General features: G+C 51.8%; 1 protein-coding gene across 1 annotated transcript in view; it reads left to right on the top strand.

Annotated features, from left to right (window-relative positions):
- TCERG1L (transcription elongation regulator 1 like) overlaps positions 1 to 27,515 on the top strand; it is a 203,472-nt gene that overhangs the window by 132,689 nt on the left and 43,268 nt on the right. Inside the window, exons 5-7 of the mRNA XM_029201199.1 lie at positions 3,563 to 3,654; positions 7,241 to 7,329; positions 16,464 to 16,618. Of these exons, the coding sequence (XP_029057032.1) occupies positions 3,563 to 3,654; positions 7,241 to 7,329; positions 16,464 to 16,618 (336 nt within the window). The remainder of the gene's footprint in view (positions 1 to 3,562; positions 3,655 to 7,240; positions 7,330 to 16,463; positions 16,619 to 27,515) is intronic.

The following is a 27,515-nucleotide window of genomic DNA, read 5'->3' as shown; positions in this document are numbered from 1 at the left end:
AGGGAAACGAGGTTGATTGATTGCCGAGCTAGACGTTTCCACGGCTAAGTCTCGCCTATGAGGAGCATGGCTTTTCTGTCCCCTTTATTCCACGGGACAAGTTTTGCCAACTGTTCACCTTCCGAGGGCTGTTGTGTATCCCCTCCCGTCACCCTTGCCAACTCCTGTAGCATTTTGAGGGAAGGTGCTGTCTGATTGCTCACTCCACTTCCCCCCACTTCTCCCCACAAATAGCCAGGGTTGTGCTGGATTCTGTACAGGCAGCAAATACGTGTTTTCAGTGGATTGTGTGCAGTTTTCACACAGGCCCCCTTTCTTCTTCCCGGCTTCCATGCGACCTTTCTGGGCCTCCTTGTCGCTCAGCCCTGCCAGGAGGAAAAGCAAACTATCTGAGAGCCCTTCCCCTCCCAGGGCTGGGCTTGATCAATAGACCAACCGCCCCCAAAGATCTGACCATCCTGCCCCCCTCACAGGGTGGAAGGGCATCATGCGCGCCCCTAAGCACTTCAGCACCAGGTCTTCAGACTTGTTGATTCTCCTCCACAAACTAGTTCTCTTTGACACCCAAGGGAGCATCTGATGGCAGCATCATCGGGGTTTGTGGAGAGGCCCAAAGCACAGGGTGGTTAAGCAGGTCCGAGTGGGCCCCGGAGTGGCCCTCGGGGAGACGTAGCATAAGCTCTTCCAGGACGAACATGGAGACCCAGGCTATTACGAGAGGGATCTGGGTGCCCCAGCTCAGCCAAGCAGCAAGGCTGGACGAGCCACGGCTGTGAGAGGGGGCGGGCTCTTAAGGAAGCCGCGCAGGGCGAGGCTCAACGTCTGTCACAGGCGCTCTGGCGGGCGCGTGTGCCGTGAGGGCCTTCAGCGTGATGATCAGGGCTGTCTTTGCAAAGAAGCCGTCACAGCGAGCAGCGCCGTGCATGTAGCCCAAATGCCAGATTTGAAGAGCTAAGTTTTACAAAGATCAAGTGTTTCCAATAAAGGAAAAAAAAATTAATATACTTTCTCAGAATAATGAGGGAATACACGTAAGCAAGAGTGCTCTCATTGAGAATTGCGTTATGACGAGCACACAGGGCCTTGCGGTCAGTTTCCTCGCACTATTTTTACGATGTGTAGTATTTGCACGAGGTGAGAAGATCCTCACATTTCCAGTGACGCCCGATTGCTTTGTTTTCTGTGTGGAGCCCCCGCACTGGCACACGGCCCCTCCCTCCGGGCACGGCCCGTGCGGACTGGGAAGGAGCCCAGACCGTGTGCTCAGGTGGTGGAAAGCTGCTCATTTCTACTCACAGCTCAGGTCTCGGTCCAGCAATTCGAAAGTAGAGCCCAGGGTCATAACCCAGACCCTTCCACTTCGTTGCAAATTCAAGCTTTTCTTCCCTTTCCTTGGGCCTTGCCGGGAGGCAAGGTGGGAGCAGGGAGAGTTCAGCTTCCTTTTTGTTCTCTGGCCTCCTTCACAGAGCAGGGGTCGAGCGTCCCAGGTCCTGCGGGCGGCTCTGGGGAGGTTCTGCAGCCTTGGTCTCCTGGGCAAGGCAGTGTCCCTGTGTCCCCGGCCTCTCTTTCGCACAAGAGCTGCTCTGGTGGCCTCTTCAGACACCACCCTCCGTGGCTCTCTCCTCAGTGCCCCCCACCCCGGCGCAGGCCCTTGCGCTTTTCTGGCCGGTGTGGACCTCTTGCTGAGGCTGCCCACACCCAGGCATCCTTGCAAAGCCCCTCTGCCCACCTTGGGCACCAGCCTCCCACCCTGTTCCTCAGCTGCAGTGGCAGGAAGGGCTGGGTTCCAGGACTGCCCCGCGGATGCCCCCTGGCAAACCCCCGTTCCCGTCTGGCACGGAGTTGGTGGCTGGTGGGATCAGGGCCCGAGCTGAAGCCCAGACGGGGGTCCCCGGCTCTAGACCTCGTGACACACCGGGCTCTGCAGGACGAGTGGGGACAGGGTATCAGAGAATCTACCGTTGACTCAGTGGAACCACCCGCATTCCTCGAGGCTGGGGTGTGGTTTGTTGACTGAGGTTTGCTTTATAGTCCCTTCCCCAAGGCCGATGGTGAAACGGCCCTGTAAGTGGTGTTGCCACGCCCGAGGCGAGCCTCTGGGTGGTGGTCACGGCTGCCCGGGGGGCCCAGTGGTCGGCACTTACCGCCCCCGTGTGAAGGGGATGTGCGTTCCAGGCTCCAGACGCACGCGGTTTGGAGATGTGAGGGCAGCCGGAAGCCACAAGGTCTGGGGTCCACGCTTGGTCTGTTTGCCACCAGCCTGAGCTAAGGTCCCTTTAAGAGCCAGGACCAGCCAACTGGCCCCTGGGGAGAGCCTGCAGGCCAGGCCACGCTTCAGAGTGACAGCAAGCCTGGCTGCGGTCCTAACAACCTCTGTCCGTCCATCCATGTCCGTGACAGGTGGAGGCGGGGCCTCAGGGCTGGCTCCCGCGTGCTTCTGCCTCGTCCAGACGCAGCACCTCTGTGGGGACTGGACTTTTGGTCCAGGTCCAGAGCTGGCCCCGGGGCACTGCTGCATCTCTGAGGTACAGTTGTTAGTGGGGTGCCTGCTCCCTCACCCAGGCTCTGGGGCGACTGCCCTGCAGCCTGGACCTGGCTCTGCAGCCACTAGGGTGCCAGGTACCGATGCCCACCGTGGCACCATGGCCGGGCCCCAGGTGGGAGCCAAGCCCAAGCATGCACACACACACGTACACACACGTACATTCGTGAGAACACACAGACGCGCACACACACAGAGCGGTGCTTATCATTCTGTCCTCCCTTCCACTGGGAAGGAGAGACCCTGGGACCTGCTCAACTGTGTTGCACAGACAGGAGCTCCAGGTCAAGCAATCCCTTCCAGACCCTTCCAGGGTCTCCTCGGTGAATTTATCTATTTGTGAGGCTGGTGTGTTTAGGTGGCTTGGTGTTTCTACTAATCCTTGCTCCTAACACCGTGGTTAATCTTGCTGTCCGTCGCTGCCCGCACACGTCTGAGGCTACGCAACGTCTTTGAATAAGATGAAGGCTAAGTCTGTTTTCATATCTGGAGTCAGGCTGTCTCCACTTTCCCCTCCCTCCTCCCAGACAGTCACTGTCTGCACAGTCAAAGCACTGTGCAGGCCACCCATGGGGGCCAGAGTCCACTTTAGGGATGGGCAAACAACGGTAACAGGAAGTCTGCCCAGCATGGACCCCCAGCCCCTGTTGGGACAGGGCTCAGGGTGGCCCATCACGGCCACTGGCTGTTGAAGCCTACGGAAGCCTGCCTCTGCTGCCCACATTTGGCCCCCTTGTCAGGGAGACCTGAGTCCCGTCCATTGTGACCCACGTGGCCTGGTCCAGGATGCGTGCGTGGCCAAGTGCTCCGTGGACAGTGCTGTGCAGGCTCAGATGGGGTTGCCAGGGCCTCACCATGAAGTCGCAGTGGAGGCGTGGCCAGCACCAGTCGGCACAGCTTCCCGTGGGACGCACCGTGTGCACCACCACTCTGAATTCTCCAAGCCACTGTCTGTCCTTGTTCAGTTTTACAAACTGACAGGACAAACAGACGCTAATGACGGTTGTTTTGGCCCTGCAGATAAAAGCAGAGAGCACAGCCGGGCGCCCTGCCCGCCGGCCCTGATGCTGCACGGGGAGACGAAGAGCCCGGCGGGAGACAGACCAGCCAAGGTCAGTGGGCTGCGAAGATGTGAAACCCCGGGCTGGGGGCTGCGGGGCCCGCACGGCCTTCGCCCCTGTTTTCCCACCTGGCTCTCGGCAGTGGTGCTTTGAGTCCCCTGTGTGGAACAGGGCCGGATCCAGCAGGACAGCTCCAGAGCCCTGAGGAAGGGAAGGGGCATCCGGGAGCCGGGCAGAAGCAGCCTGGCCTTCCCTTCCTGGTCTGGGTCCAGAGCTCACTGGCCAGCACTGCTCAAAGGAGTAGTGACCCTGGCCTTCTGGGTCCGCCGCCCTCACATCTCAGCAGGCACGGGCACGGGCACGCGGGCAGCCAGGCCGTGCAGTTGGACGCCCCTCAGGCAAGGCTGCGGTCTGCATTTGGTTTCACTGTTATAGGAAAACCAGCACATGTTTGTGTTTCCTGAACCCATTAGAGTCTCAGGTCCTTCCCTTTGCTCGTTTACCAGACGGCATTTTATAGACTGTGAACGCGTTGGATGCATTTCTCTTCCCACAACTAACCCAAGAAATCAGCGTTTATTGCTGCTTTTGAAAGTCACAAATGGCACTTTGGCCTCTGGTCTGATCTGTCAGCTACGCTGCTGGCCTCTGGCATGCCCCAGTGTCGTGTGAACATTCTCTCTTCCTTTGCTGTTACCAGGTGTGTCTCTGCCTCAGCCTGTTACGTCCCCGTTCCCGCTGGTTGTCCTACCAGTTCCCTGTTAGTGACATCCCTGGGCACACACTCACCTGTGGGCCACGCCTTCCTCCCCATCATTAGTGCCGATGCTAAATGGTATAAATGGATCATGAACGTTAGTGCAAATTGAACTGTTGCTCCCTGATGTAGGATTTCTCTATAAGAGATTAACATCCGTGTCAGAATTACATGTTTATTAAATAGATCGTCTTTCTTCTGTTTTAGCTACTTTCTTTATCTCTGGGCTCTGTGCCTCTAATTCACTTATATTACTTCAGTGTGGAAGGGGAGTTTTATGCCATGATTAGCCTTTTTTTTTTTTTTTTTTTTTTTGCGGTACGCGGGCCTCTCCCGTCGCAGAGCACAGGCTCCGGACGTGCAGGCTCAGCGGCCATGGCTTATGGGTCCAGCCGCTCCACGGCATGTGGGATCTTCCCAGACCAGGGCATGAACCCGTGTCCCCTGCATCGGCAGGCGGACTCTCAACCACTGCACCACCAGGGAAGCCCATGAGTAGCCATTTTTATCACCAACAGGAAATCATAACCAGCGTGCATCTCAAGAAGACGACCTTAGTAATTAGTGAGAATTACCAAGAGAACCCCAGCTTTGCCAAATTGAAATGTTAGTCCCCATCAGAAATCACGTCCCACCGTATTTACTTGAATAATTAGTGGGGGAAATCTACTACTCAGAGGCCCCTCATTAGGTTTCATTCTTCATTTAGCTTCATAATGAAAATCCCTCCTCGTTTTTCTGCTTGGATTAGTAATGTAAACTCTGGTCTTGATATACACATATATTTCTAACACAACTGTTTCTGAATACTCCCAGTTACGCTATTTTCTCACAGGAAACAAAGACATTTTCTACCACCCCAAAATTCTACAAAAAGATCGTTTCTCAACTTATGAATTTAGGGATAATTACGTAAATTACAAATCATTTAGTCAGTGTAATTGTACGTCACAATGAATGAAGGGCCCCAGGAAGCCCCCAGTAAGAGACCAGGATGGACAGGCGTGAAAGAGATCACCCCTCATGTCATGGATCTTACCTGTCTAACCTTTAATTGACGCGGTTCCCCATGGTCCTTGCGCAGAGGCCGCGCTAGACCTGGTCCAGATGAGCTCTTCATCCCGGCCCTTCCCGTCCACCCTCTGCCCGGCTCTGCCGGCACTGGCCGTTCTCTCCTGATGTCGCGGGCTCGACTCCCAAGTGAACAGGAGGCAGGTTCACTCCGTTGCCTGTGGTTTTGCCGGAGTTCACGTGACTTGTTTGGGGGGTTTTCCTACCCTTATAGACCCTTGGTGATCTTTTAACTTTATATTTGAATTTTATGTTTCAGTGCTCTCATAATGTAGCACTTTGCTTGCTAACGATTCTGTTTCAAAGGAGGTTGGGACGGTGGGAATGAGTACTGGTCCCAGTGTGGCCCTCGGGGGCCCTGGAACAAGCCTGTGGACTCTTGGTGCAACTGCCCTGTCCTTGTGCAGCCGGCCTGGCAGCGGTGCCCACATGGGGCGTGGCAGCATTGGCATCCTTGACTTTGAATCATTCCCACAAATGGCTAACCGTCTCCTCTCCTCACCCACCCTACCTCATAAAGCACTGACACTGATGATGGTAGAAACAGATCCTCAGATTTTAGGATGACATTTAATTTTTTTTTTGAACGAATCTAGAGCTTTAATCGCTCCTGACTTTCTCAACTCAGAACCTGGCTGCTGCTTTGAATAATTATGCGCTAGTATCTTTTAATCTCACCTGATTTTGTGAAAGAGAACACAGTCCTTATTATACTGTTCTAAATTTGAGATTAAAACCATGGAAACAGCTGGTAGAAGAAGAAAAAGTGTTTCCTCACCACTAGAATTTATTGTGCTAACTATGGTTTCATTTCTTTCTTATAGCTGTTCCAAAATTGAGATGGCACTGACTTTAAAAAAAAAAAAATTCCTCATGGTAATTTTTCAGTTCCACCTGTAGGAGTTTGGTTCTGTTTCCCTTTGTTTAAGAAAATCTGATACATGTCGTACATCAGTGCAGCTAAATAAGTTAATCTGAATCTTGGATCCGTGTTTATGTTGGCGTCATAATTGCCCATGTTTTCTACTCTCAAACAACTTCTGTTTCTCTCCAGATTCTGACCATAATGAACAATGATCAAGTGTCCCAGCCATAGTGTTTTTTTTTTTTAACTTTAGGGAATAATCTTCATTTTCTTCTGGGTGATGTCATATTCAAACATTCCTTATTTTCTACCTGAAGACAGAGACAGTGATTTTCAAACCCAACTGTGCACCACAGTCACCTGTACAATGTAGAACACGCCCTGAACTCTGCTCTCACATGGATGCTCTAGAAGGAGGGGGTGGGGTGAGTCACTGCAAGGACACAGGCTTGTCACTTCCCCTGCCTTCAAGGGACAGGACGGCCCAGCCCAGCCACACCTGGGACCCTCACTGCTCCAAGGTTCCCTGCCACTGAAGGCAGTGTTTGGCCGTAGAGTGACTCCAGCCCCTGGGTCAGCCCATCTCAAGAGACGAATCCAGTGGGAGTTTCTGCCCCCAAGACACTAAGGCATCTGGAAGCAAACTCTCAGCCACCACCACCTGTGTCTGTTTCTACAAAAGCAGGCAGCTGAGCCAATTTGGGATAATTAGAGGGAAGCCTTAGTCTGAATCACTCAACACGGTCAGTGGTGCCATTAATTCTAAATTCTCATGTGACTGCCGGGTCCCATTAGCTGGCTCTACTGAGCAGGTCATTATCTAATAGCTACTGTGGGCAGGTCTGTCTGCAGGAGACTTGTTATTCTTTACTAGGTTGCCTGTAATTGAAGAGGACTGTTTAATTTTTTTTTTTAAAGTTCTCTCCTTCTCTCTCTACTGAAAGGAGGCTCCATCGATCCTAGTGACAGGCGAAGACAGAGCGGCCAAAGGCACAAGACCCGTGGCCTCCACCCCGGTGCCCGGATCCCCCTGGTAAGATGCCCGGAGGCCGGGAGCGGTGGGAAGGAGCCCTGTCTGATCCAGCATTTGCTTGTTGTCACCAGAGAGAAATGCATACTCCGTCGGTAATGCTGTTTTAAAAAATTAACTTGCAGCTCCTGGCAGGCAGCTCTCCACACTGTGGCCACCTTCTGCCGAAAAATAGCATTTAAGTGATAAGTTATCCTGCTTGAATATATGTGCAAATATTTTTTCAAATAGTAATGTTGTTGCATATGTATCCGTGAAAGGCAGTGTCTGAAGAGACGGCAGCACGCCTTGAGCTTCAAAGGCCTTTCCCTCTACTCGAAGAAGAGCATAACTGAATAGCTGTTAATTAAAGATGTGTCTGGCTCTCTGCAACTGCCCTGTGAGGATTCCTGATCTTTGAGTACGCCACACTCAAAGCGCCCTCCACGAGGGAGCCACTGGCTTTGGTTTTTTAAATGTCCTTTTATAATGGAGTAATTTGGAAGCAGAAAAGAAGGTTATTATAGTAAAATTAGCTTTAAAACCTGAAGATTAGATTGCAAGATACAGTTGGGAGGAACAGCTCATTTAGAGAACAGAAGTAGAACCACTGGCATCATTTAATGCACCATCAGGGCGGAAGCAGCAGCCGTCCGTGGTCCCAGGCTGTGGCATTCGCCCTGCATGGTGTCCTGAATGACGTCTGGCATCTGTCCTGCCCTGCAGCCCTGCCCCGGTCACCTGCTCACTGCGAGAACCTGTGCTCTTAACTGGACAGGCGGGGCACCCTCTCCTCTGGCCGGTCAATGGTCGGTGTCGCCGGCACCAGGGGGCCCCCCGCCCTCTGCCTTCAGCTGAAATGCTCGGCACCCTGGGGATACCTCACGGGTCCGGGCTCCCTGTGCTAACACTTAGTGACACAGTGTTTCCAACGCCTACAGAGTGTCCTGCAATTAATTCCGTTGGTTTCTGACACCAACTCCCGGGTTAGACAAAACCCCGCAGGCTGAGTGAGGGCTCAGTCCCACCCCTCTTCCCCTCCTTCAGACCCAGCCGGCTGCCGGCATCTCTGCCCAGCTGATTGCGAACTCAGGGCTTCCCACGACCTCCCCTCGGTTTGAGAATTTGCTAGAACGACTCACAGAACTTAGAAGAGTGATTTACTTACGATAGCGGTTTTATTATAAGGACACAACACAGGAACGGCCAGGTGGAAGAGAGGCACAGGGCAAGGTGTGGGAGGGGTCTCAGGGCCCCCATTCCCTCTTGGGGGCATCACCCTCCCAGGACACCAATGTGGTCACCACGTTCAGCCTCTCTGACCTGAAGGAGGTTTTATGGACGTCTTATTACTAGGCACGCCCTCTCCCCTCCTAGAGGGCGTGAGGTGAGGCCACAAACCAACCCTCTCGACTCGTAGCGGGTCCTTCTGGGCCCAGCCCCGTCCTCCAAGAGCCACCACATGGGGCATGGGAGCAAACTCGAGTGTGCTCAGAGGGGCTCCTTATGAGTAAAAAAAGACGCTCGATCACTTAGCTAATTCCAAGGGCTTTAGGAGCTTGGTGCCAGGAACCGAATGGGGGACAAAACAAAATTAAACTATTTATTTTTTATGACGCCACGAATGCTGTTTGGGGTCTTCTGTAACCAGACTCCTCACATGTGTTTCTAAGGCCAGCTCACTTTGCCACAAATCGTACCGGGGGTGAGGATAAATTCAGTGCGGGCGCGTGGCCCTGTGTACGTGATGCTGCCCTTGGGGATTATAATTGGCGAGAAGACATGACCTTGGGCGCTAGAAGCTTCTGACTGTGGAAGCTGTGGTGTCAATTCCTCAACAGTACTGTGTTACAGCACAAAATGCTTCCTGAGATCCTGGAGTCACACCGTCCTCGTCTGCCGCTGCCCCTCTGTGTGGGTCCTTTGCCTTGAATTATTAATCAGGCTTCCAGCCCGAGTGGCAGCCATGGAGGGAGCCATCCTCTCCTGACTCACAGGCTGTCACACTGCACGAGGAAGTCGTGCCGCAGGGCAGGCGTGTCCAGGCCGTGGTCCGGACTTTCAGATGAGGCCGTGGTGCGCTTTCTGAGTGGGAGTTAGGCCCGCCGGCCGGACCTGGGCATCTTTCCCACCTCTGCTCCCCTATTTCCCTGCCTTCCTGACTCAGTCCCACCTGAGCGAGGCTGCCCGGCCTCACTGAGCAGCCCGGGGTAAAAGGTGCCAGTGTGTAAAAAACCCCACACCTGGGAGGCTGGGTCTGTGCATCCCCTGAAAAGTGGAAGGGGGACCTGGACCTCGCAGGGAGCAGGGGGGCGTAGGGGCAGCCCCAGACCGGCTTCTACTGCAGCCTCCCTCCCTCACGACTGGGGGAGGCTGTGTGCAGCGTGGTCTGACGCGCCCTTAACCTTGGTGTTGCACCCACGGAAGCCTTGGTGAGGACACACCCTGCGTGACCGCAATCTGCCTCTGGGAAGAGCTCTTCTGCCCTGGGGGCTGCACCTGTTGCACCCAGTGAGCTCGGGTCACCCACCACGACCCCGTCCAGGGAGCGGGCTAGTCGTCAGCCTGTGCCTGGGGTCAGCCAGGTCCTCAGGAGACGAAGGACAGAGAGACCTCCTGGAGGTGCGGGAGGCCAAAGCACTGCCTCCTCCACCTGTCGTCCCTGCCGGCCATCGCAGGCCAGGAAGCTTGAGTTCCATCCGCATGGAGTGGTTCTGCAGCACACCAGCTGGGTGTCCCACAGGTCAACGCATCTGACACTGTCAGACCCCACGTTCAGGGCTCAGACCCACAAGACTCTACCCCCTCTTCAGATGCTGAGTGAAAGTCCAGGCTGTCACCGGTGCTTCTGACCGACCGGCTCTAAATCAAGGTTCGAAGCACCCCCTTCTGTGTTCAGTTAATTTGCTAGAGCGACTCACAGAGCTCAGGAAGACCGTCTACTTACTAGGTCATCGGTTGTTATAAAAGGGTACAACTGGGGAACAGCCAGATGGACGAGATGCACAGGGTGAGGTATGAGGAAGGGGCTCAGAGCTTCCATGGCCCCTCCAGGCATCACACTCCCCAAATCTCACATGTTCCCCAACCTGGAAGCTCTCCAGTCCTTGTGGGGTTTTATGGGGGCTTCATCCCGTAGGCACGGTTGATTAAATCATTGGTCGGTGGTGACTGACTCAACCTCCAGCCCCTCTCCCCTCCCCAGAGGTTGGGGAGGGGACAGAAATTTCCCACCTTCTAATCACAGGCTTGGTCCCCTGGTCACCAGCCCCCTTCCTTAGGGACCTTCCCAGAGTCCCTCACTGACATGAACTCGGGCATGGAGGAAGAAGCCTGGGATGTGAGTAAGAAGACACTCCTTCCACCTCGACCCCTCCTTCCTCCTCACTTGGGAAGAGTTTAGGAGCTCTGTGCAGAAACGGGGACGGGGACCAGATACACATGTCTGGGCATAAATCACGATATCCCAGGAGGGAAAGTGGGAGCGAGGCTTCTACTCTCTCTTCCTCAAATCTTCGTGTCTGCGGACCCAGTGTGCCTCATCCAACCTGCCCCGTGAAGCCGGGCCTGCTCAGTCCTTCCAGGTCAGCCCTTTCCCAGGGACAAAGGTGGGCAGAATGAGGAAAGGAACAGAGAGCAAAGGACACAGAGGTGCTGCCTTTTCAGCTCAGAGACCTCAGCCCTGGGGATGTGACCCAGTGAATGTCCTGCAGATGGGACACTCCTCCTGGGACAGGGCGCTTGGGGGCAAGCAACAGGTGCAGAGAGGGACCTAGGTGTGTCTCTGTCGGGAGTGGCAAGGCATGTACCCCTCTCCCCACTGGGCTGAGATGGACGCTTGGAGAGAGAAGCAAAGATGACTTCCATCTTGCAGAACGCATAAACATCTGGATTTGCAATGTGAAAGTGAGTGCAGGGATCCTTTTGTATGACAAACCAGCAATCCCCGATTCCATGTGCTAAAATCCAGATCTTCATATAATAGGGCTGCTAAGTATGGATGCTTTGTACCGGACCTAACTAACTCTGGTGCACTAATTATGTCCTCTGGGATCTGCGGACAGATAAAGAGAAGAGGGAATATGGCAACCATCCAGAAATTTTACAGCGGTGATTAAAGCAGAGGAACGTATACATATTACTTAAAATGTGCATAAAACGATACATAAAATTAATTTCGCATGTCACAGCTGGCTTGGTCTAGTTGAGACCAACCGTAACAAGTGGATAAGCAGATTTCTCTTGGGGAATCATGTTTATTTACCTGGCCACCAGCTCCTTGCTTCAGTCCCACACGTGTCCCTGCGGCACAGGAACTGGGTTTTTTGTAGCCTAGATAGGATGTAGCCTAGATAGTGGCTAATTGTTGCCACTCCTCTATCTCCCAGGTAATAATCCCCTATTAAGTCCCTAATTAGCTCTCTTCCCTCGCTGGAGAGGCTCAGTGGGTGGTGAAAGTAGGAGGTTGTGAATGTTTCCTACACTGTGGCCCTGGGCACTGGCTCTTTCCTGCGATGAAGCTGTGGTGTGGGCATCCGTGGACGCAGCCCCGGGCGCTTACAGAGTCAGTGCATCCCCGAGGCAGCAAAGGTACAACACAGACCCATCCAGCATCGGGGGAGAATTGGCCCAAGTCAATCCCCCAATGGAAAGCTTCTTTCTTAATAGCCAGGCTTGGAGCCAGAGGGGCAGGTACCCAGGAAACTGAGATGCTGAACTGTGTCCACCTGATAAAGAACATGTGGGGCCTCGCGTCAGGGGGACTTTTTGGCGCCCATGTTTCCCTGTGTCTGAGTGTATCCGATTCTTCGGGGAAGGGCACCTGCCCAGCTGAGCCATCTGCCCTCAGCCCAGCATCAGGGGGAGGTGACATCTGTCAGTATCTGCCTGGGCCGAAAGTTGAAACCCCATTGCTCTTCACCCCGCAGCAGCACAGGACGGGGCCCGTTTCCCGCAGCCAGGGGCCGGGACACCTTCACTCACCCACTTCCAGCTGCTTCTTATTACCCAGGCCCTGCCCCTGCTGACCAGAACCTTCTCATGTCCGGCAGGCCCCCGGCTCCAGGACATCAGGACGCCCCCCAGAGCCAGTGGGAGGACTGGGGTGTGCTGAGGCTGGTCTCTCACAGCCTTTGGGGGGTTGGCCCGGGGCTGCTCTCTCTGCGCCCATGGATGCATGACCACCTCCCTGCCTCTGCGTCCGAGGCTGCCGGCTCCTCAGTAATTCTCGCTGAAATACCCTGTCCCCTCTGGGATGGAGTCACATGCCCCGGACTTCCCCACGTGGGCAGATCCTAGTTGACTGCACTTTCTCAGCAGGTGCATCGCTCCCTGGGTCCTTCAGCTGCTGTAGTGATGGCGGTGCCGGGTTTGGGGGGACCAGGTCTCATCTTTGAAAACCCAGAGTGCAGGTCTTTAGGGAAGAGGGAGGTGGTGGGGGAGGGTGGCCCGTCCCAGACACCACCTGCTGCCTTGCTTTCGGAAGGTCTTCCTGAATACTTAGCCCTTCCTCACCTTTGGGGTCTGTCCTGAGTCAGGGTCCCCAGAAGCAGCACCTGGGACAGCGCTCTGGGTGCCTGTGAGTTACCAGTTACCTGAGGAGTGATTTCCAGGGAGGGGGCAGTGGGGACGCAGGGCAGGAGGGGGCTGGGCTAAGCGAGGATGTGGTCTCAGCTGGAGGCCAAGCCTTGGGTGCCTTGGGCCATGAACACCTGGATTTGTTGCATGCTTTCACCCCCTGGCTGTTAGGGGAGGCGGCCCTGGGGTGGGCATGGTCTCCAGGTGAGGCAGCGACCCACTGAGCACGACTTCCCGTAGCCCAGGGCAGACCAGCTCAGGGGGCTGGGGGTGGGTGCGCTTGCCCATAAGGTTGATCCATGGGGAGGGCACCGACTTGACCATGACTGGGGCCCCGGACCGAACTGGAAAATTAGGAGACAAGAATAGAAGCTAGAATACAAGTCAGAAGGAATTTAAGAAATCACCTCGCCCACTGAGGCCCAGGAGACTGAATTCACTGTCTGAGGTGTTGAGACACAGAGAGACAGAGCCGTCCTGGAAGGCAGGTCTCCACGCCCTTGGGCTCCTGCGTGCACGCCCCCCGCCCCCAGCTCCCCTCTATGACTCTTAGAGGAGGGAATAGACCAGTCGGCTGTGGGCATGAGGCTGCTGGGGGCTGGGCTGTGAAGCCCAGATCTCTGGTGTGTGCGTGTTTGTGTGTGTATGGGTGGTGGGGGCAGGATGACTTCCTGCCAGGACAGCGGTACCTGTCAGGTGTATCAGCTGCAGAGCTTCGTTGTCCTACAAGTGAGGTCAGGGGTCCTGGGGTCCACACGGCAGCTCTTAAATCTTTAAGTGTATAGACAGGGATGCAGGGAGCCAAAGATGCTTCTAGAAGTTTTCACTCAGGCCAAGTGAAGTCAAACATTGTGAAAAAAATAAAAATTCAAGCCAGACTGTTACAAACGGAGCCTGGTGGCTGCCAGGAGCTTTGGTCTTGGAGCAAATCTTTCCAGCCACAACCCAGCCAAAGAAGGCTTCAGAAGGCTGAATGTGGGCGAGTGGGCAGCTGCCTTTGTGCCCCAGACAAACCTGATTTGATGCGCTCAACAGGTAGGGAGGTGCCCGGGTGGGACCTGCCATCACCCCTGTGCTGCTGCTGGTCTGCTCGCCTCTTACTTGACATTCACTCAGGGGCGGAGCTATACATAACCTACAGCACAGCATAATTGCCTGCAGCTTTATACTCAATAAAAACGTCTTATGCCAGCTGAGTTCTGCACCAAAAGACACGCAGCTTCCTCCAGGCCCCGAGAGGTTACCTGTCCTCTGCCTGGGCTCGCTGGGGCTGGGGGGGGATCCAATCCATAGGCAGGGATCTAGTCCAGTTTGCCAGCGTTGCCCCTCGACTTCCAGCCCCTGTGGGCCCATGAGCCGCCCAACATCTAATAAAGGCGGGACCCTCGTGTCTTGCCTGAATTTTCCCGCAGCGGTGAGCACGTCAGAACAACACAAATCTCCATTCCAACCCCCGCCTATACAGATGATGGAACGAAGGCCACAGAGGGTGAGGGTGGCTCTCAAGATCACCTGAAGGTCAAGGGCAGGTCTAGAGCTGGAGGGTGTGTCCACCGAAGAGGCGGGTCGTGGCCTTCCACCTGGCTGACCAGGCCAGCAGAGGCCAATGCTGTGGGCACAGTGCTGGGGTCTGGGTCACTGCTGGAGGGATGCAGGCCCGGATGCTGGCACCCAGGACGGAGAGGGGCCAGAGGTGAAGCGCGTTGGGTAGTCTACCATAGACAGAGATTTCATCTCCACAAATCTGTCATCTCATTGCTCTGGAGGTCAGAATCCAACACGGACCCCACGGAGCTGAATCCAGGTGTGGGCAGGGCTGGTTCCCTCCGGAAGCTCCAGGCAAGGATCTGTTCCAGGCCTTCCCAGCTTCTAGAAGCATCGGCATTCCTTAGCCCTTTCCTCTAACTTCAAGGCCAGCAGTGGAGCATCTTCCAATCTCTCTCTCCCTCTACCCACCCACCCCAGGTGTGTGCGTGTGTCTGCCTGTCTGTCTGTCTTACTTCTGCTTCTGTCCTCACACCTTCTCTGACTCGGACCGTCCCCCCCTTTCTCTTATGAGGACCGTGTGATGACACTGAACCGACCTGGACAGTCCAGGCTACTCACCCCATCTCAAGATACTAACTTAATCACATCTGCGAGGTCTCTTTTGCCATGTAAGGTAACATTCAGAGGTTCTAGGGAATCAGATGTGGACCTCTTCAGGGCCATTATTCGGTCCACCACTCCCATGAACCTGGCCTGGCCGGGTAGTAAATCAGACAGACCATCTCAATGTCATTTCTACGAAGGAACCTGGTCTGTACAGAGTTCCCCTAACATGAGGCTCATCCCCTGAACCCTCTGTCCGGCCTGTGGGAAGTGGCCGTCTGGGCTGAGCATGGAGATTCAAGGGTGGAAATGATTTTCTCTTTGGGAAGCAGAGTGGCTTGTGCTGGCTCAGATGCAGAGAGGGCAGACACCCATGTGTGTCTGTCTGGTAAGGCCGGAGCTGGTTGCTGGGAGCCCTGGCACCGCCCAGAAGTGTCCCTGATCGGTCTCCCCCTAGAGAGTAATCAAAGATCAGAGGGTTTCAGGTCACGTGGACTTGTCATGCCCCTTCCCGCAGCTTCTGAGGAGCCTGAGGAAAGTCCTGTAGCTTTCAGGGCCCTCAGAGGTCACTGGGGGAAGCTGAGGTCCAGGAGGGGGAGAGGCCTTGCCCAAGAGGAATCTTCTGGAAGGCCCAGACCAGAAACAGGTACAGAGCTCATTTCTCTGCACCATCACAAGACTGGTCACAGGACACAGCCAGAGGCCAGTCTGGTGGCCTTAACTGGCCTTGTTTGTTGGGATACATTGAGGCCAAATCCGAATTTCTGTGTGCATATTCCCACATTACAGACATATTCCTTAGGAAGGAAGCTTTTCCTTTCTTTTGTTTTTCTTTCCTTCACTATTTTTCCTTTGTAATCTTTTTCTCCTCCCTGATAACCAAGAGGTCTTAAAATTGCATACTATTCCTTTCGGAGATTTTAGAATCCTACACGTGAGAACACAGCTTAATTCCCTGCTCCTCTAAAGACAAACCAGGACTGAGCTGAGACAGAGGCTGCTAATTCAAGCAGCCCATTTGCTAGTTCTCTGCTGGAGAGGGATGAGCTGCCCACCTGTGTGGGCCTCCAGGGCCTGTGAACCCTGCCGCACGGGCAGCGCCCCGTCGGGGAGGTTTACCGGGCACCACGCTCCGTGTTACTCGGTCCCTGGATCCAGGGCCAGAGCGGGAATTCCGCTAAAAGGAGAGAGCTGGCCTACAGGAAGAGCTCAGACCTCCTGGGGTCCGGTTAAGCCGCTCACTTCTCTGAACTTTGGTGTCCTTACCGGTAAAATGAAGGTGAGGACGATGTCTGCCTGTGAATCAAATGAGATAACATATGAGAAATATCTGTAAATCACCCTGAAAGCCAGACATTGCTACTATCATTCATACTTTGCGTAAATAATCTTTGCAAATGTGTGGATTTCAGCCCTGAAGGGCTTTTTGAGGTAGGGCTCATGCCAAGGGTCTTTGAGGGAAACTTAGAGGAGTTTCTCGATTCACACAGGTGTGTGGTCTGGACGGGCGATGACCGGGTTTTCTTCTTCAACCCGACGATGCAGCTGTCCGTCTGGGAGAAGCCGATGGACTTGAGAAACCGCGGGGACCTCAACAGGATCATCGAAGACCCTCCCCACAAGCGCAAGCTGGAGGCAGCAACAAGTAACTAAGAGACGGGCCCTGTGAACCCAGTTTTATAAGATTCTAAACTGTACATTCCCAATGAGCATGAAAGGAAAGCATGATTCTCCTGGTTATGTTGGCAATTGATTTTGAAGGAATCGTGTTCCCTGTTTCAGAATTTAGTCATTAAGTTTTTATGGTGCTTTCTGCAGAAACACTGATCCTTCCAAGGGGGAGGCTCTGGCTTTCTTTTTTAAAATTTAATTTAATTTATTTATTTTGTATACAGCACGTTCTTATTAGTTATCTATTTTATACATGTTAGTGTATATATGTCAATCCCAATCTCCCAGTTCATCCCACCCCCTGCCCCCGCTTTCCCCCCTTGGTGTCCATACGTTTGTTCTCTAAATCTCTATTTCTGCCTTGCAAACTGGTTCATCTGTACCATTTTTCTAGATTTCACATAAATTCATTAATATACAATTTTTTTTTCTCTTTCTGACTTACTTCACTCTGTATGACAGTCTCTAGGTCCATCTACGTCTCTACAAATGACCCAATTTCATTCCTTTTTATGGCTGAGTAATATTCCATTGTATATATGTGCCACATCTTCTTGATCCATTCGTCTGTCGATGGGCATTTAGGTTGCTTCCATGACCTGGCTATTGTAAATAGTGCTGCAATGAACATCGGGGTGCATGTGTCTTCTTGAATTATGGTTTTCTCTGGGTATATGCCCAGTGGTGGGATTGCTGGGTCATATGGTAGTTCTATTTTTAGTTTTTTAAGGAACCTCCATACTGTTCCCCATAGTGGCTGTATCAATTTACATTTCCACCAACAGTGCAAGAGGGTTCCCTTTTCTCCACACCCTCTCCAGCATTTGTTGCTTGTAGATTTTTTGATGATGCCCATTCTGACTGGTGTGAGGTGATGCCTCACTGTACTTTTGATTTGCATTTCTCTAATGACTTTCTTTTCACATGAAGTTACTAACCTGGGGAAGCCCTCTCATCTGTCAGCCCCTCAAAACTTCCTTTCCAGCACAGACATTAGCCCGCATTTAACTTTTTTTTTTTTTTTTTTGCTTTTAAAATCTGTTTTCTACTATCAAATTAGTGTGTACTGGTTGAACATTTTAGAAAATGCAGAAAAGTCTCACCTTTCAAGCTCACGCATGGTGGTCATTTTGATGTACTAACTCCTGTTTGGTTTTTTTTCTCCAGCATTTAATTGTTGTTCCAAATGTCACAGGAACGCCCCTCGAGACCACATGTCACGAATGGGAGCACGTAACCCTTCCTCCTCACACACCCACTTAAGAGCTTTGTATGAAATCCACCCGTTCCTTATTTGGAGGGATGCTTGATTTCTATGGAAGTGCACGTGGAGAGGAGAAAGGTTCTTCTCAGCTGTAGAGGACTCGGACGCTTGCAGAGCGCTAACTGTGCCCGATGACGCCCCAGCAAATCTCGCTTCCCCAAGAGTCAGAGGAGAGCACCTAGCATTTTCAGGAGGGTCCTTTCCGATTAGATCGCGTACATTTTTAGTCAGCTGCTGTGTTGGGAAAGGCCCGCTCCCTGAGCGCAGGGGTTGGAACAGTACTGGCTTCACTGGGGAAACTTGAGATCAGCGGTTCTCCCTGACTGACCCGCAGAGCTTGGCTGAAAGGCCTGGAAATAGGATCTTGACCCCTTGAAGAAGTGTTCGTTTTATTTTTGTGGGTGTTTTATTGGGTTTGCAGGGATATTTTTGATTCTGCCTCAGGTGGGGCTAACACAGATGACAGAGACCAGCCCCCATTTTTAGTGAGAGCCAGAGGTATTTGAATGGAAATTTAGGAAGAGGTATCGTAAAAGTTTTAACATTTTTATCAGTGCTAAAAGACATGGGAAAGGTTGCTCTTGCAAAGCTGGTAGCAGTTTGCTAGGATGGAGAGATTGACACGGTTAATAGGCCCCCCCACTTAAGATAAAGAGTAAACCCCCGTACCCGCCACCCCATCTGCTGCCAAGAGTCAACTCAGGTCAACTGCTGTGGAGAAGAAGGAACGTTCTAGGTGCACATCCAACTGAGTCTGTAACACTGAGCTGTGCTCAGGGACAGTAAGAATTGGGTTTGTGATTTTGTTTCCTCCTTTGATTCAGCGGCATCCATTTTTAAAAGGGATGCTTTGCATGCTGAATGGAGGCTTGAACCCCAACCCCCTCGCAGACACCCATATCCCAAGGCCCTCACTCTGGGGCAAGAGAGAACAGCACACCCTGGGAGGGGGTGTCCTGAGACCTACAAACCTCAAGGACAGTCGGGTGCAGTTTGTTTTGTTTTGTTTTGTTTTTTGCGGTACGCGGGCCTCTCACTGTCGTGGCCTCTCCCGTTGCGGAGCACAGGCTCCTCCGGACGCGCAGGCTCAGCGGCCATGGCTCACGGGCCCAGCCGCTCCGCGGCATGTGGGATCTTCCCGGACCGGAGCACGAACCCGCGTCCCCTGCATCGGCAGGCGGACTCTCAACCACTGCGCCACCAGGGAAGCCCTGGGTGCAGTTTGTCATAGCCATGATGTTTCTTTTCTTGGTAGACGCAAACAATGCAGGCAGATTCCTCGCTCCTTTCTTCAGCTGTCATTCTTGGAGATAATTGGGTGCTGTTTCTTTTTCTTTCGCAAGGCCTGGAAGGAATGAGAAAGGAAGGCACTCATTAGCGGTCAGTATACAGTTGCTGGCCTGTTTCTCTCCTCTGGACCAAGTCGAGTCAGGGATGCGAGAGCAGAGAGGCGTCTGCAGAGTCCCCCACTGAGTCTTCTGCCCTTTCGAGGCTTGTGAGGACAGTACATGGAAGACAGCGTTAAAAGAGTAACAGGCATGTCCGAAACGCGAAGAGTTCATTTGAGCAAAAATCGATTCCAATCCCGCAGCACCAAACTGGACGTGGTTAGAGCCTGGGAAGGCTGACCTAGTGAAGGTGCAGAGGCAGAGAAAGGAAATTACCTGATGGGCGACAGGTAAAGCCCAGCCAGCTGCCAAGACTGGTCCTCCTTAGCGTTTCCATCGATTTTTAACCTTGAGGCTTCTACTGGCTTAGATGTTGGTCCAGTGGCCTCCTTGTATAATTAATTGCAACAAGGACCTGAATTATCTGGATCATAGATCATGGCTCCACTTCACTCTGCTGACCTGGAATCTCATTTTACACTTAAAAAGGTGGAGAATGGAACCTTAAATCTAACAGACACAACCGGAAATACCTGATTCTCATAGATTTAACATATCAAGTCATTTTGTCTGCCACCTTTATAATGGCAGCCCCTTAACTACTCTAGATAGATAGATGTGCGATTATAAACTTACAAGCAGTTACAAAATGAGCTTTAACCTTACATACTCTTATAAAAAGAGGAAGACACTGCCTTAAACCAGTGTATTTTAACCTGAATCTTAAAGATATGCAAATGACCTCAGTTCTCAACTTGCTGTTGCAGAGCAGAATTGGCATTTAAATGCATTACTTCTAATTTCCTGAGAGCCACTCACCTCAATTGTTCTGTTTGCTGCGAAAGAGGACAGGAAGTATTTCTGGAGGACTAATTAGCAAAGAGCAGGCAGAGTGGATGACCTCAGGCCACCAGCAAGGGGCGTTTTTCCCTGGCTGGTCATCCATCATGACTCATCCAATGATTTGACCCTAATTATTATAAGAACCAGCTCTAGAAGAGATTGTTCTCAGTGTAGAATTTTGTTTTTCACACTTTGTTCAACTATGAGTCATTATAGATTTGAGTATTAAAGCCTGTTTCTCTCCTGAAATGGAAGCATTAAACGTTCCAGTTGATATTGATTATTTTTCAATAGACAAATGAAATAAATGAATTTGACAAAGTCGCTGCCACGTTTAACTGCTAGTAGGTTTGAAGGGGCGTGCGTGTGTGTGTGTGTGTGTGTGTACTAGGAATGTCAGCTGTGGAAGGGAGAGCTAAGGGTGTCAGACAACTACGGGGAAAAGGATACAGAGATGCCAAAAGTGCTAAGCGGTTCATCATTCAGCAACTAAGGGAAAAGTCGCCCTTTTCTCCATTCTGTTTTCATTGCTGAGAGGTTCAGATGAAGGCCTGAATTATTTCCTAATTATCTTGCAGCACATCCAGATTCTTTATGTCTCTAGCAGACACACTGTTAGTTGGGAATAAGGGCCTGTGGAGTTAACGTGAAACGAGAAGTACCGCCTTCACCCCGCATCCGTTCTAGGTCCTGATGTTCTCGGGGCTGCTACAGGCTCTTCAGCGTGGAGGGTACCATACCCATGTGTGTTTTTCCACCAGCTTCAGCATTTCTCAAATCTCTTAGAGGCTCAGTTCTTCCGCTGTATTTACCTGCAGCACCAAAGACCTCTCTTCTGAGCGATGGGTATTGTAGACTGAAGGAAAACTGAAAGTTGTGAGTTAACGTTTTATTCGGGGACCTACTGAGGACTAAAAGCCAGGGGGACAGCCTCTCAGATGGCTCTGAGGATCTGCTCCAAAGAGGCCAGGGAAGGAGCCAGGGTATGTAGGAGGTTTTGTTGAGGAAAAACAAAAACGACACACACATTTAATGGAACATCAAAGATTACAGCTAATCATAAAAACCAGACATCTCAAGTTAATGATTCCAGTGCTTTTCTGTGGGAAGATCCCAGAGTCTGGGCTCATTGAAATCATTCCTTAGCTGTGCATCTCAGCTATCTAGGGCCAGATCCTGCTTTTCTCCATCCTGAAGTCCCCTCAGGGCCCACCGTCAGGACAGCTGCTGTGGCTCATGGCTTGTTAGCGGTCAAACAAACATTCTTCGTTGACTGAAATGGCAGGCGACCTCTTTTTTTGTCCGAGGTAGAAATCTTCCTGCAGTCTGGCTGAGGCACCTGCTGCCTGGTCACCTGCACCGTCCACAGCGGGGTTCCGTCCCTTCTGCCGGGAGGGTTTGGTGCAGTCTGGTGGGGTGTATCAGAGGGCGATCAGATGAAACGCCTGTGGGTCCATCCTCTGGGGTCGGGGAGACAGGAGGCGGGGACAGAGATTAGGAGGGGTGTCTCCCAGCCCCTCTCTCCTGCCTTTCGTCTCCTCCCAGTGGATGAGGAGGACAAGGAAGCGGGGCTGGGGCTGGGGGGAGGTGAGCGTTGGGGGGGGTGCGAGATGTGCTGAGGGGGGAGCGGGGAGGGAACCCTGCACGGAAAAAGGGGCGCTTGTTTCCTCATGCTCACCGCAGCCGCAGGAGGTGGGCGCCATCTATATCAGCTTCCTTTTGCTGCTGTAACACATCACCACAAACTTCGCGGCTTAAACAAACGCCGGTGTATTACCTCCCAGTCCTGGAGCTCAGAAGCCCAGCTTACGTCTCACTGATGTTGTTGGACCTGCATTCTTTCCGGAGGCACTAGGAGAGAACTCGTTCCCCTGCCTCTTCCAGCTTCAAGAGGCCACCTGGTTTCCTGGGCTCCATGGCCCTGCCCACCCGCTCCAAAGCAGCAATACATCTTCAGCTCTTCCCTCTGGCTGAGTCTTCCGCCTCCCTCTTCCACTTCTCAGGGTCCTTGTGATGACACTGGGCCCTTCTGGATGTCTTAGGCTCACCACCCGTCTCAAGGTCGACTGGTCAGGAACCTTCATCCCCCTTGCCTCGCAACCTAATGTATTCACAGGTTCCAGGGATCAGGTTGTGGACATCTTTGGAGGCCATTATTGTGCAATCCATCATCTTTATACCTGTTTTACAGAAGAGGGAATTCAAGAAAGGAGACCAACTGACGTGCTCAAGGTCACACTTCTATCCGGTGGGGGACCAGGGTTTGCACCCCGGAGGGTCTGACTCCAGATCTAAGGAGGGGCGCCTCGCCAGGCATCTTATGAGCATACGATAAAAAGGAGCTTCTGGAAACCGTTTTGCCCCCTGCGCCTGACACAGGACAGTCAGGTGCGGGGAGCCTGGCGCTTCCACGTGGCAGGAAGTCACTTGGCTTCAGTTGCTCTGTAAACATTTCAGTCGTTTATATTCAAGACAAATGTACATTGACAATGACATGCATTTCACCAAGGAGGACGTGAAACCGTCCCTGTGAGTAATCCCAGCTAGGACCTGTGAACGGGTCACGTTCCCGAGCATTGTTTGCCCAGGGACGGTGCGCTGATCTCCACCACACAGTGGGACCAGGTGCCCCGTACTCCAAAAGACCCAGGACTGCTGAAGACACGGATGCTGGGTGTTCTCCAGAGCGGCAAAGAGGCGCCTCGTTGTTCATCCGCGAGGACGCAGGTGGATGAGAGGAGCTCTCCCCATGCAGAAGTCACCTGCCCTGGCTGTTTGGGAGGAGCCCTGACCATCACCTGGGACCTGTGTTCCATCCACAGCCCGACGCCACCTGGCAGCCTGGCCTACGCCTCCTCCTTGCACAACGAATGAACCAAGTGGCTCGTTAACGCCGTTATCAGCATCGGTGCCCACACTGGTCAGCCCCTGTAACAGGACCGCAAGTAAGGGAGGTGAGTGGAGACAGGCCATCCCTCCAGAGAATCACTTATTGACAGAATTTACCAGGCAGCCTGTGATGGGAAAAGGGAGGAGCCGGACGTGCAGGCACCGCGGGGTCTTTACGATGCTCTGTAACACTCGCCTTCAGTTTGCTGGACGGGCAGGGCCAGGGCTCATGCAGGTTTCTGGATCCCATCCTGAATTAGTGCTGGTAAAGGGGTTATGTCCTGTCTCTGTGCCTTCAAGACCCAGGACTGCTAAACAGGTGAGACGGGAACAGCATTTTTCAAAGCAGTTTCCCCAGAACTTAGTGCTTCAAGCTGCCCCGCCCTCCTGGCCTGGGAATGAGGGCAGCCGTTGTGCCGGTGGAGCTGGGACGGCCCAGCCAGGTTTCCACCCGGGGCCATTTTCCCCAAACGTTCCAGGTGGGCAGAGCACACGTTCTCTTGGCAGGGTTCCCAGGTCACAGTCTCAGGAGCTGATGAAGGCTTCAGCTCAGTGCTGCCTCATTGGGCAGGCGACCCACTAGGGGCTGATGACTCGCAGAGGCCGGGACGGAAGCACCGCATCACTTTGTCTGCTAGGTTCCCAAACTGCCTTGTTTGCAGACACCCCGGTGAAAGGACCGAACTTCGGCCGGAGGGGCCATCCCACTGCTATGACAGCCCCATCTCGGGCCAGCACTCCTTGTGGGCTGTGAGCATTTCCAGGGGTGGAGAAGCTTTGAGGTCTTGTTCTGCTGAGCAGACTGTGCATTTCTTGAATATCAAGGCTATTTGACCCGCTGTCAGTCTTTTCAGCCAGATGTTTGCAGACGCCCCTAAAACTTCCCGAAGATCTCAGGTCACGTGCTTTGCTCACGTGTGTTAAGGTGGAAGCTCATCTGTGTTAAGGGCGTACGGCTGCCCTGGAAAAAGCTAGTGAGTCTGGAAGCGGAGGAGCGGAGCCCGCTCAGGTGATGGACGCGACCCCAGCCTTGGCGACCAGCACCTGCCATTAAGGAGTGAACTCTGGACTCGCGCAGTTCACAGGCCGGAGTGCCACTGTTCCTAGGTCCCCGGGGGCAACTACAGCCCTGGACTCTTCTGAGTTGCATCTGCCTGGGGCACAGGCGTATGCCGTATACCAGGGTTCTCCTCTGAATGCAAACATGCCCTCCCCCAGCAAACCCGCTCCTGCAGTTCTCCAGCAAGTTTAACCAGACGTTGTGCCTTCCCTTCTGAGAGAGGGGACCGAACATAATAGGGGTCATCACCTCCACTTGCCCAAAGGAAGACATTTGTCTCACAGACTCAGGAGAGCTTTGACCACCTGCTGCAGCCTCACTGCATGCTCAGTGCCTTTTTTTTTTTTTTTTTTTTTTTGCCGCATGCGGGCCTCTCACTGCCGTGGCCTCTCCCGTTGCGGAGCACAGGCTCCGGACGCACAGGCTCAGCGGCCACGGCTCACGGGCCCAGCCGCTCCGCGGCACGTGGGATCCTCCCGGACCGGGGCACGAACCCGTGTCCCCTGCATCGGCAGGCGGACTCTCAACCACTGCGCCACCAGGGAAGCCCGCTCAGTGCCTTTTTTAAAAAATGTACATGCCTTTCCTTGCCGGTTAAAGGCATAAGACAAATTTTGAAAATAGGTAGATGTCTGTGAATATGTATTGAATGTATTTTTAGTAGGACAGCTGAGGGGTTGACGTGTTGCACTTTCTGCTTTTCACCATTGTGGGTATCTTTCCGGCTCCCCGTGTTCTGAGCCCCGCTCCCCCCATAGCCCACCTCTCTTCTCTCTCTTTCTCTCTCTCCCCTCTCTCTCGGCTGGGTACCCATGACTCTTTCCAGTTGGTGGGCTTGTAGGTCATCTGTTCGTTCGTGCACACACAGAATGCTGATATGAACAGCTTTGTACACATATATTTATCTTAGGAGCATTTTTACGAGTACTTTTCTTGTATAAATTCATATTACTGGAATTGCCAGGTCAAAAGGTACATGCATTTTCTTTTGACAGATACTGCTAAATCGTCCTCCTAAAAGATCACCCAGTTCACATGCCCCCCAGTAGACTCTGCCTGTTCGCATGAGCGCTGTACGTCATCCAGTCTTAAGTGTTGAGGCCCATTCATTGTGTCAGTTGGCATTTCTTTAATTGTGAGTGAAATTGAACCTTTCAGCTGGTTGATTGGCCATTTGTGTTGTTCTGTATTCCTGTGGAGTGTGTGTTTGTCTTCCTTATTGAATTATACGGAGTCCTGTAAATCAAGGAGATCAATATTTTGTCTATAGTGTGATTCCAATATTTTTCTTTTGATTTCTTTTTCCATAAAACGAATTAATCTTGAATTTTTTTCTTACTGTGGTAAAACATGCATATCGTGAAGTTTGCCTTTTTAACCATTTTTAAGTGCACAGTTCAGAGGCATTTATCAGTAATACCTTCACAGTATTATGTAACCATCACCATTATTTCCCATCTTTTTCCTCCCCTAAAACAGAAACCCTGTAACCGTTTATTGATAATTCCCCTGGTAACCTCTATTCTACTTCCCATGTCTATAGATTAGCCTGTTCTATATGCCTCATGTAAGTGGAATCATGCAGTATTTGTCCACTTGTGTCTGGTTTATTTCACTTAGCATAACGTTTGCAAGGTCCATGCATGTTATAGCACGTGTCAATGCTTCATTCCTTTTCACAGCTGAGTAGTATTCCGTTGTAGGGATAAACCACACATTGTTTATTGATTCACCTGCTGATGGACTCTCGGGTTGTTTCCACTTTTTTGCTGTTGTGAATAATGCTGCTATGAATGTTGGCATACAAATATCTGTTTGAATCCTTGTTTTCAGTTCTTTTTTGTGCATACCTAGGAGTAGAATTTCTGGCTCACCTGGTAATTCTATGTTGAACTCTTAGAGTAGCGGTCAAACCTTTTACCATAGCAGCTGCCCCATCTTTCATTCCCACCATTAGTGCCCACAGGTTCCACGTCCTTCTCCATATTATTTGCCAACACTTGTCTTCCTTTTTAAAATTCTTCTTCTTCTATCACCATCAGAGTGTGTGAAGTGGTACCTCACTGCGGTTTTGATTTCCATTTCCCTAATGACTCCGTGCTGAGTACCTTTTCATGGGCTTTTCGCGTGTCTTCTTTGGAGAAAGGTCCATTTAAGTCTTTGCCCGTTTGTAACTGGGCTGTTGTTGTTTTAGTTGTTGTGGCTGAGTTGTAGGGGTTTTATATATATTATGAATATGAATCCCTTATCAGATATTTAATTTGCAAATGTGGTTCCCATTCTGTGGTTTGCTTTTTCACTCTGTTGATAATAGTGTTCTTTTATGCAAGAAATTTAAAATTTTTTATTAAGTCCAATTTATCTGTTTTTTTCTTTTATTGCCAGTGTTTTGGTGTCATATCTAAGAGACCTTTTTCAAATCCAGCATCATGGCTTTTACCCCCTACGTTTTTGTCTGAGATTTGCATAGTTTTAGCTCTTAAGTTTAGCTCTTTCAGCCATTTTGAGTGAATTTTGGTACTTGGGCTTTTTCAGAGACGGTTGCTGTCAAATTCTTTTTTTTTCATGTGAATGGACCATACTTTCTTTCTTATTTCTTTGTATGCTTTGTAGTTTTGATCGAGATCTGGACTTTCTGAGTGTGACGATGTGGCAACACTGGAAATGTGATTGTCCTACTCCTCAAGGATTTCTGATTCCTGCTTGTTGAGGGTTGGAGCCGCCCATTTGTGACTTTACCAAACTAGTTTGTTAAAATATTTATGCGGCTGCACTGGGTCTTAGTTGCGGCATGCGGGCTCTAGTTCCCTGATCAGGGATCAAATCCGGACGCCCTGCATTGGGAGTGCAGAGTCTCAGCCACTGGACCACCAGGGAAGTCCCTCCAAACTAGTTTTTATGTGTGTATTCCTTGTCACTTTCAGTCCCCAAACTGAAGTTTCTGTTCCGTTATCTCTGAGGTCAGCTGAAGGACAGCAGCCTCTCCCCCCAGCCAGCACTGCCCTTGATGTTGAAGGTTCCAGAGTTCTCAAATACTTGACTCCAGTCACTTTTCCAGTTCAGCAGCTGTTTTGGTGGAGGGACGGACCTGAGAGTCCCCTATTCCACCGTTTTTCCTGACATTCCTTTGGTCTTGTATTTTTAAAGGCAGTAAATTTGTGTTTTCCTTTATGACTTCTGAATTTTGAATCTTGATCAGGAAACTTCACTCGTGATAGAATTCTTCAAAATGAACAAAAATACCCTAGGAAATAACCAACATCTTTATAATTGTGTGACCTCATGTAAAAACAGTATTTCTTCAGTTTTCCTGGCTTGCCTTTGGTCTTCCCGAGCGTGTCCTGTGCGGGGTGTGGGGAAGGGCTGCCTCGTCTACACCTTAGTAAATGTCTTGATGATAATGTCTCTGCGTATCTGCCTGAAGGAC

Source organism: Monodon monoceros, unplaced genomic scaffold, assembly GCF_005190385.1.
Source record: "Monodon monoceros isolate NGI ecotype Baffin Bay Population unplaced genomic scaffold, NGI_Narwhal_1 Super_Scaffold_4, whole genome shotgun sequence".
NCBI lineage: Eukaryota > Metazoa > Chordata > Mammalia > Artiodactyla > Monodontidae > Monodon > Monodon monoceros.
The sequence above is the reverse complement of the archived record's forward strand: the minus strand, read 5'-3'. Positions and strand labels throughout refer to the sequence as shown.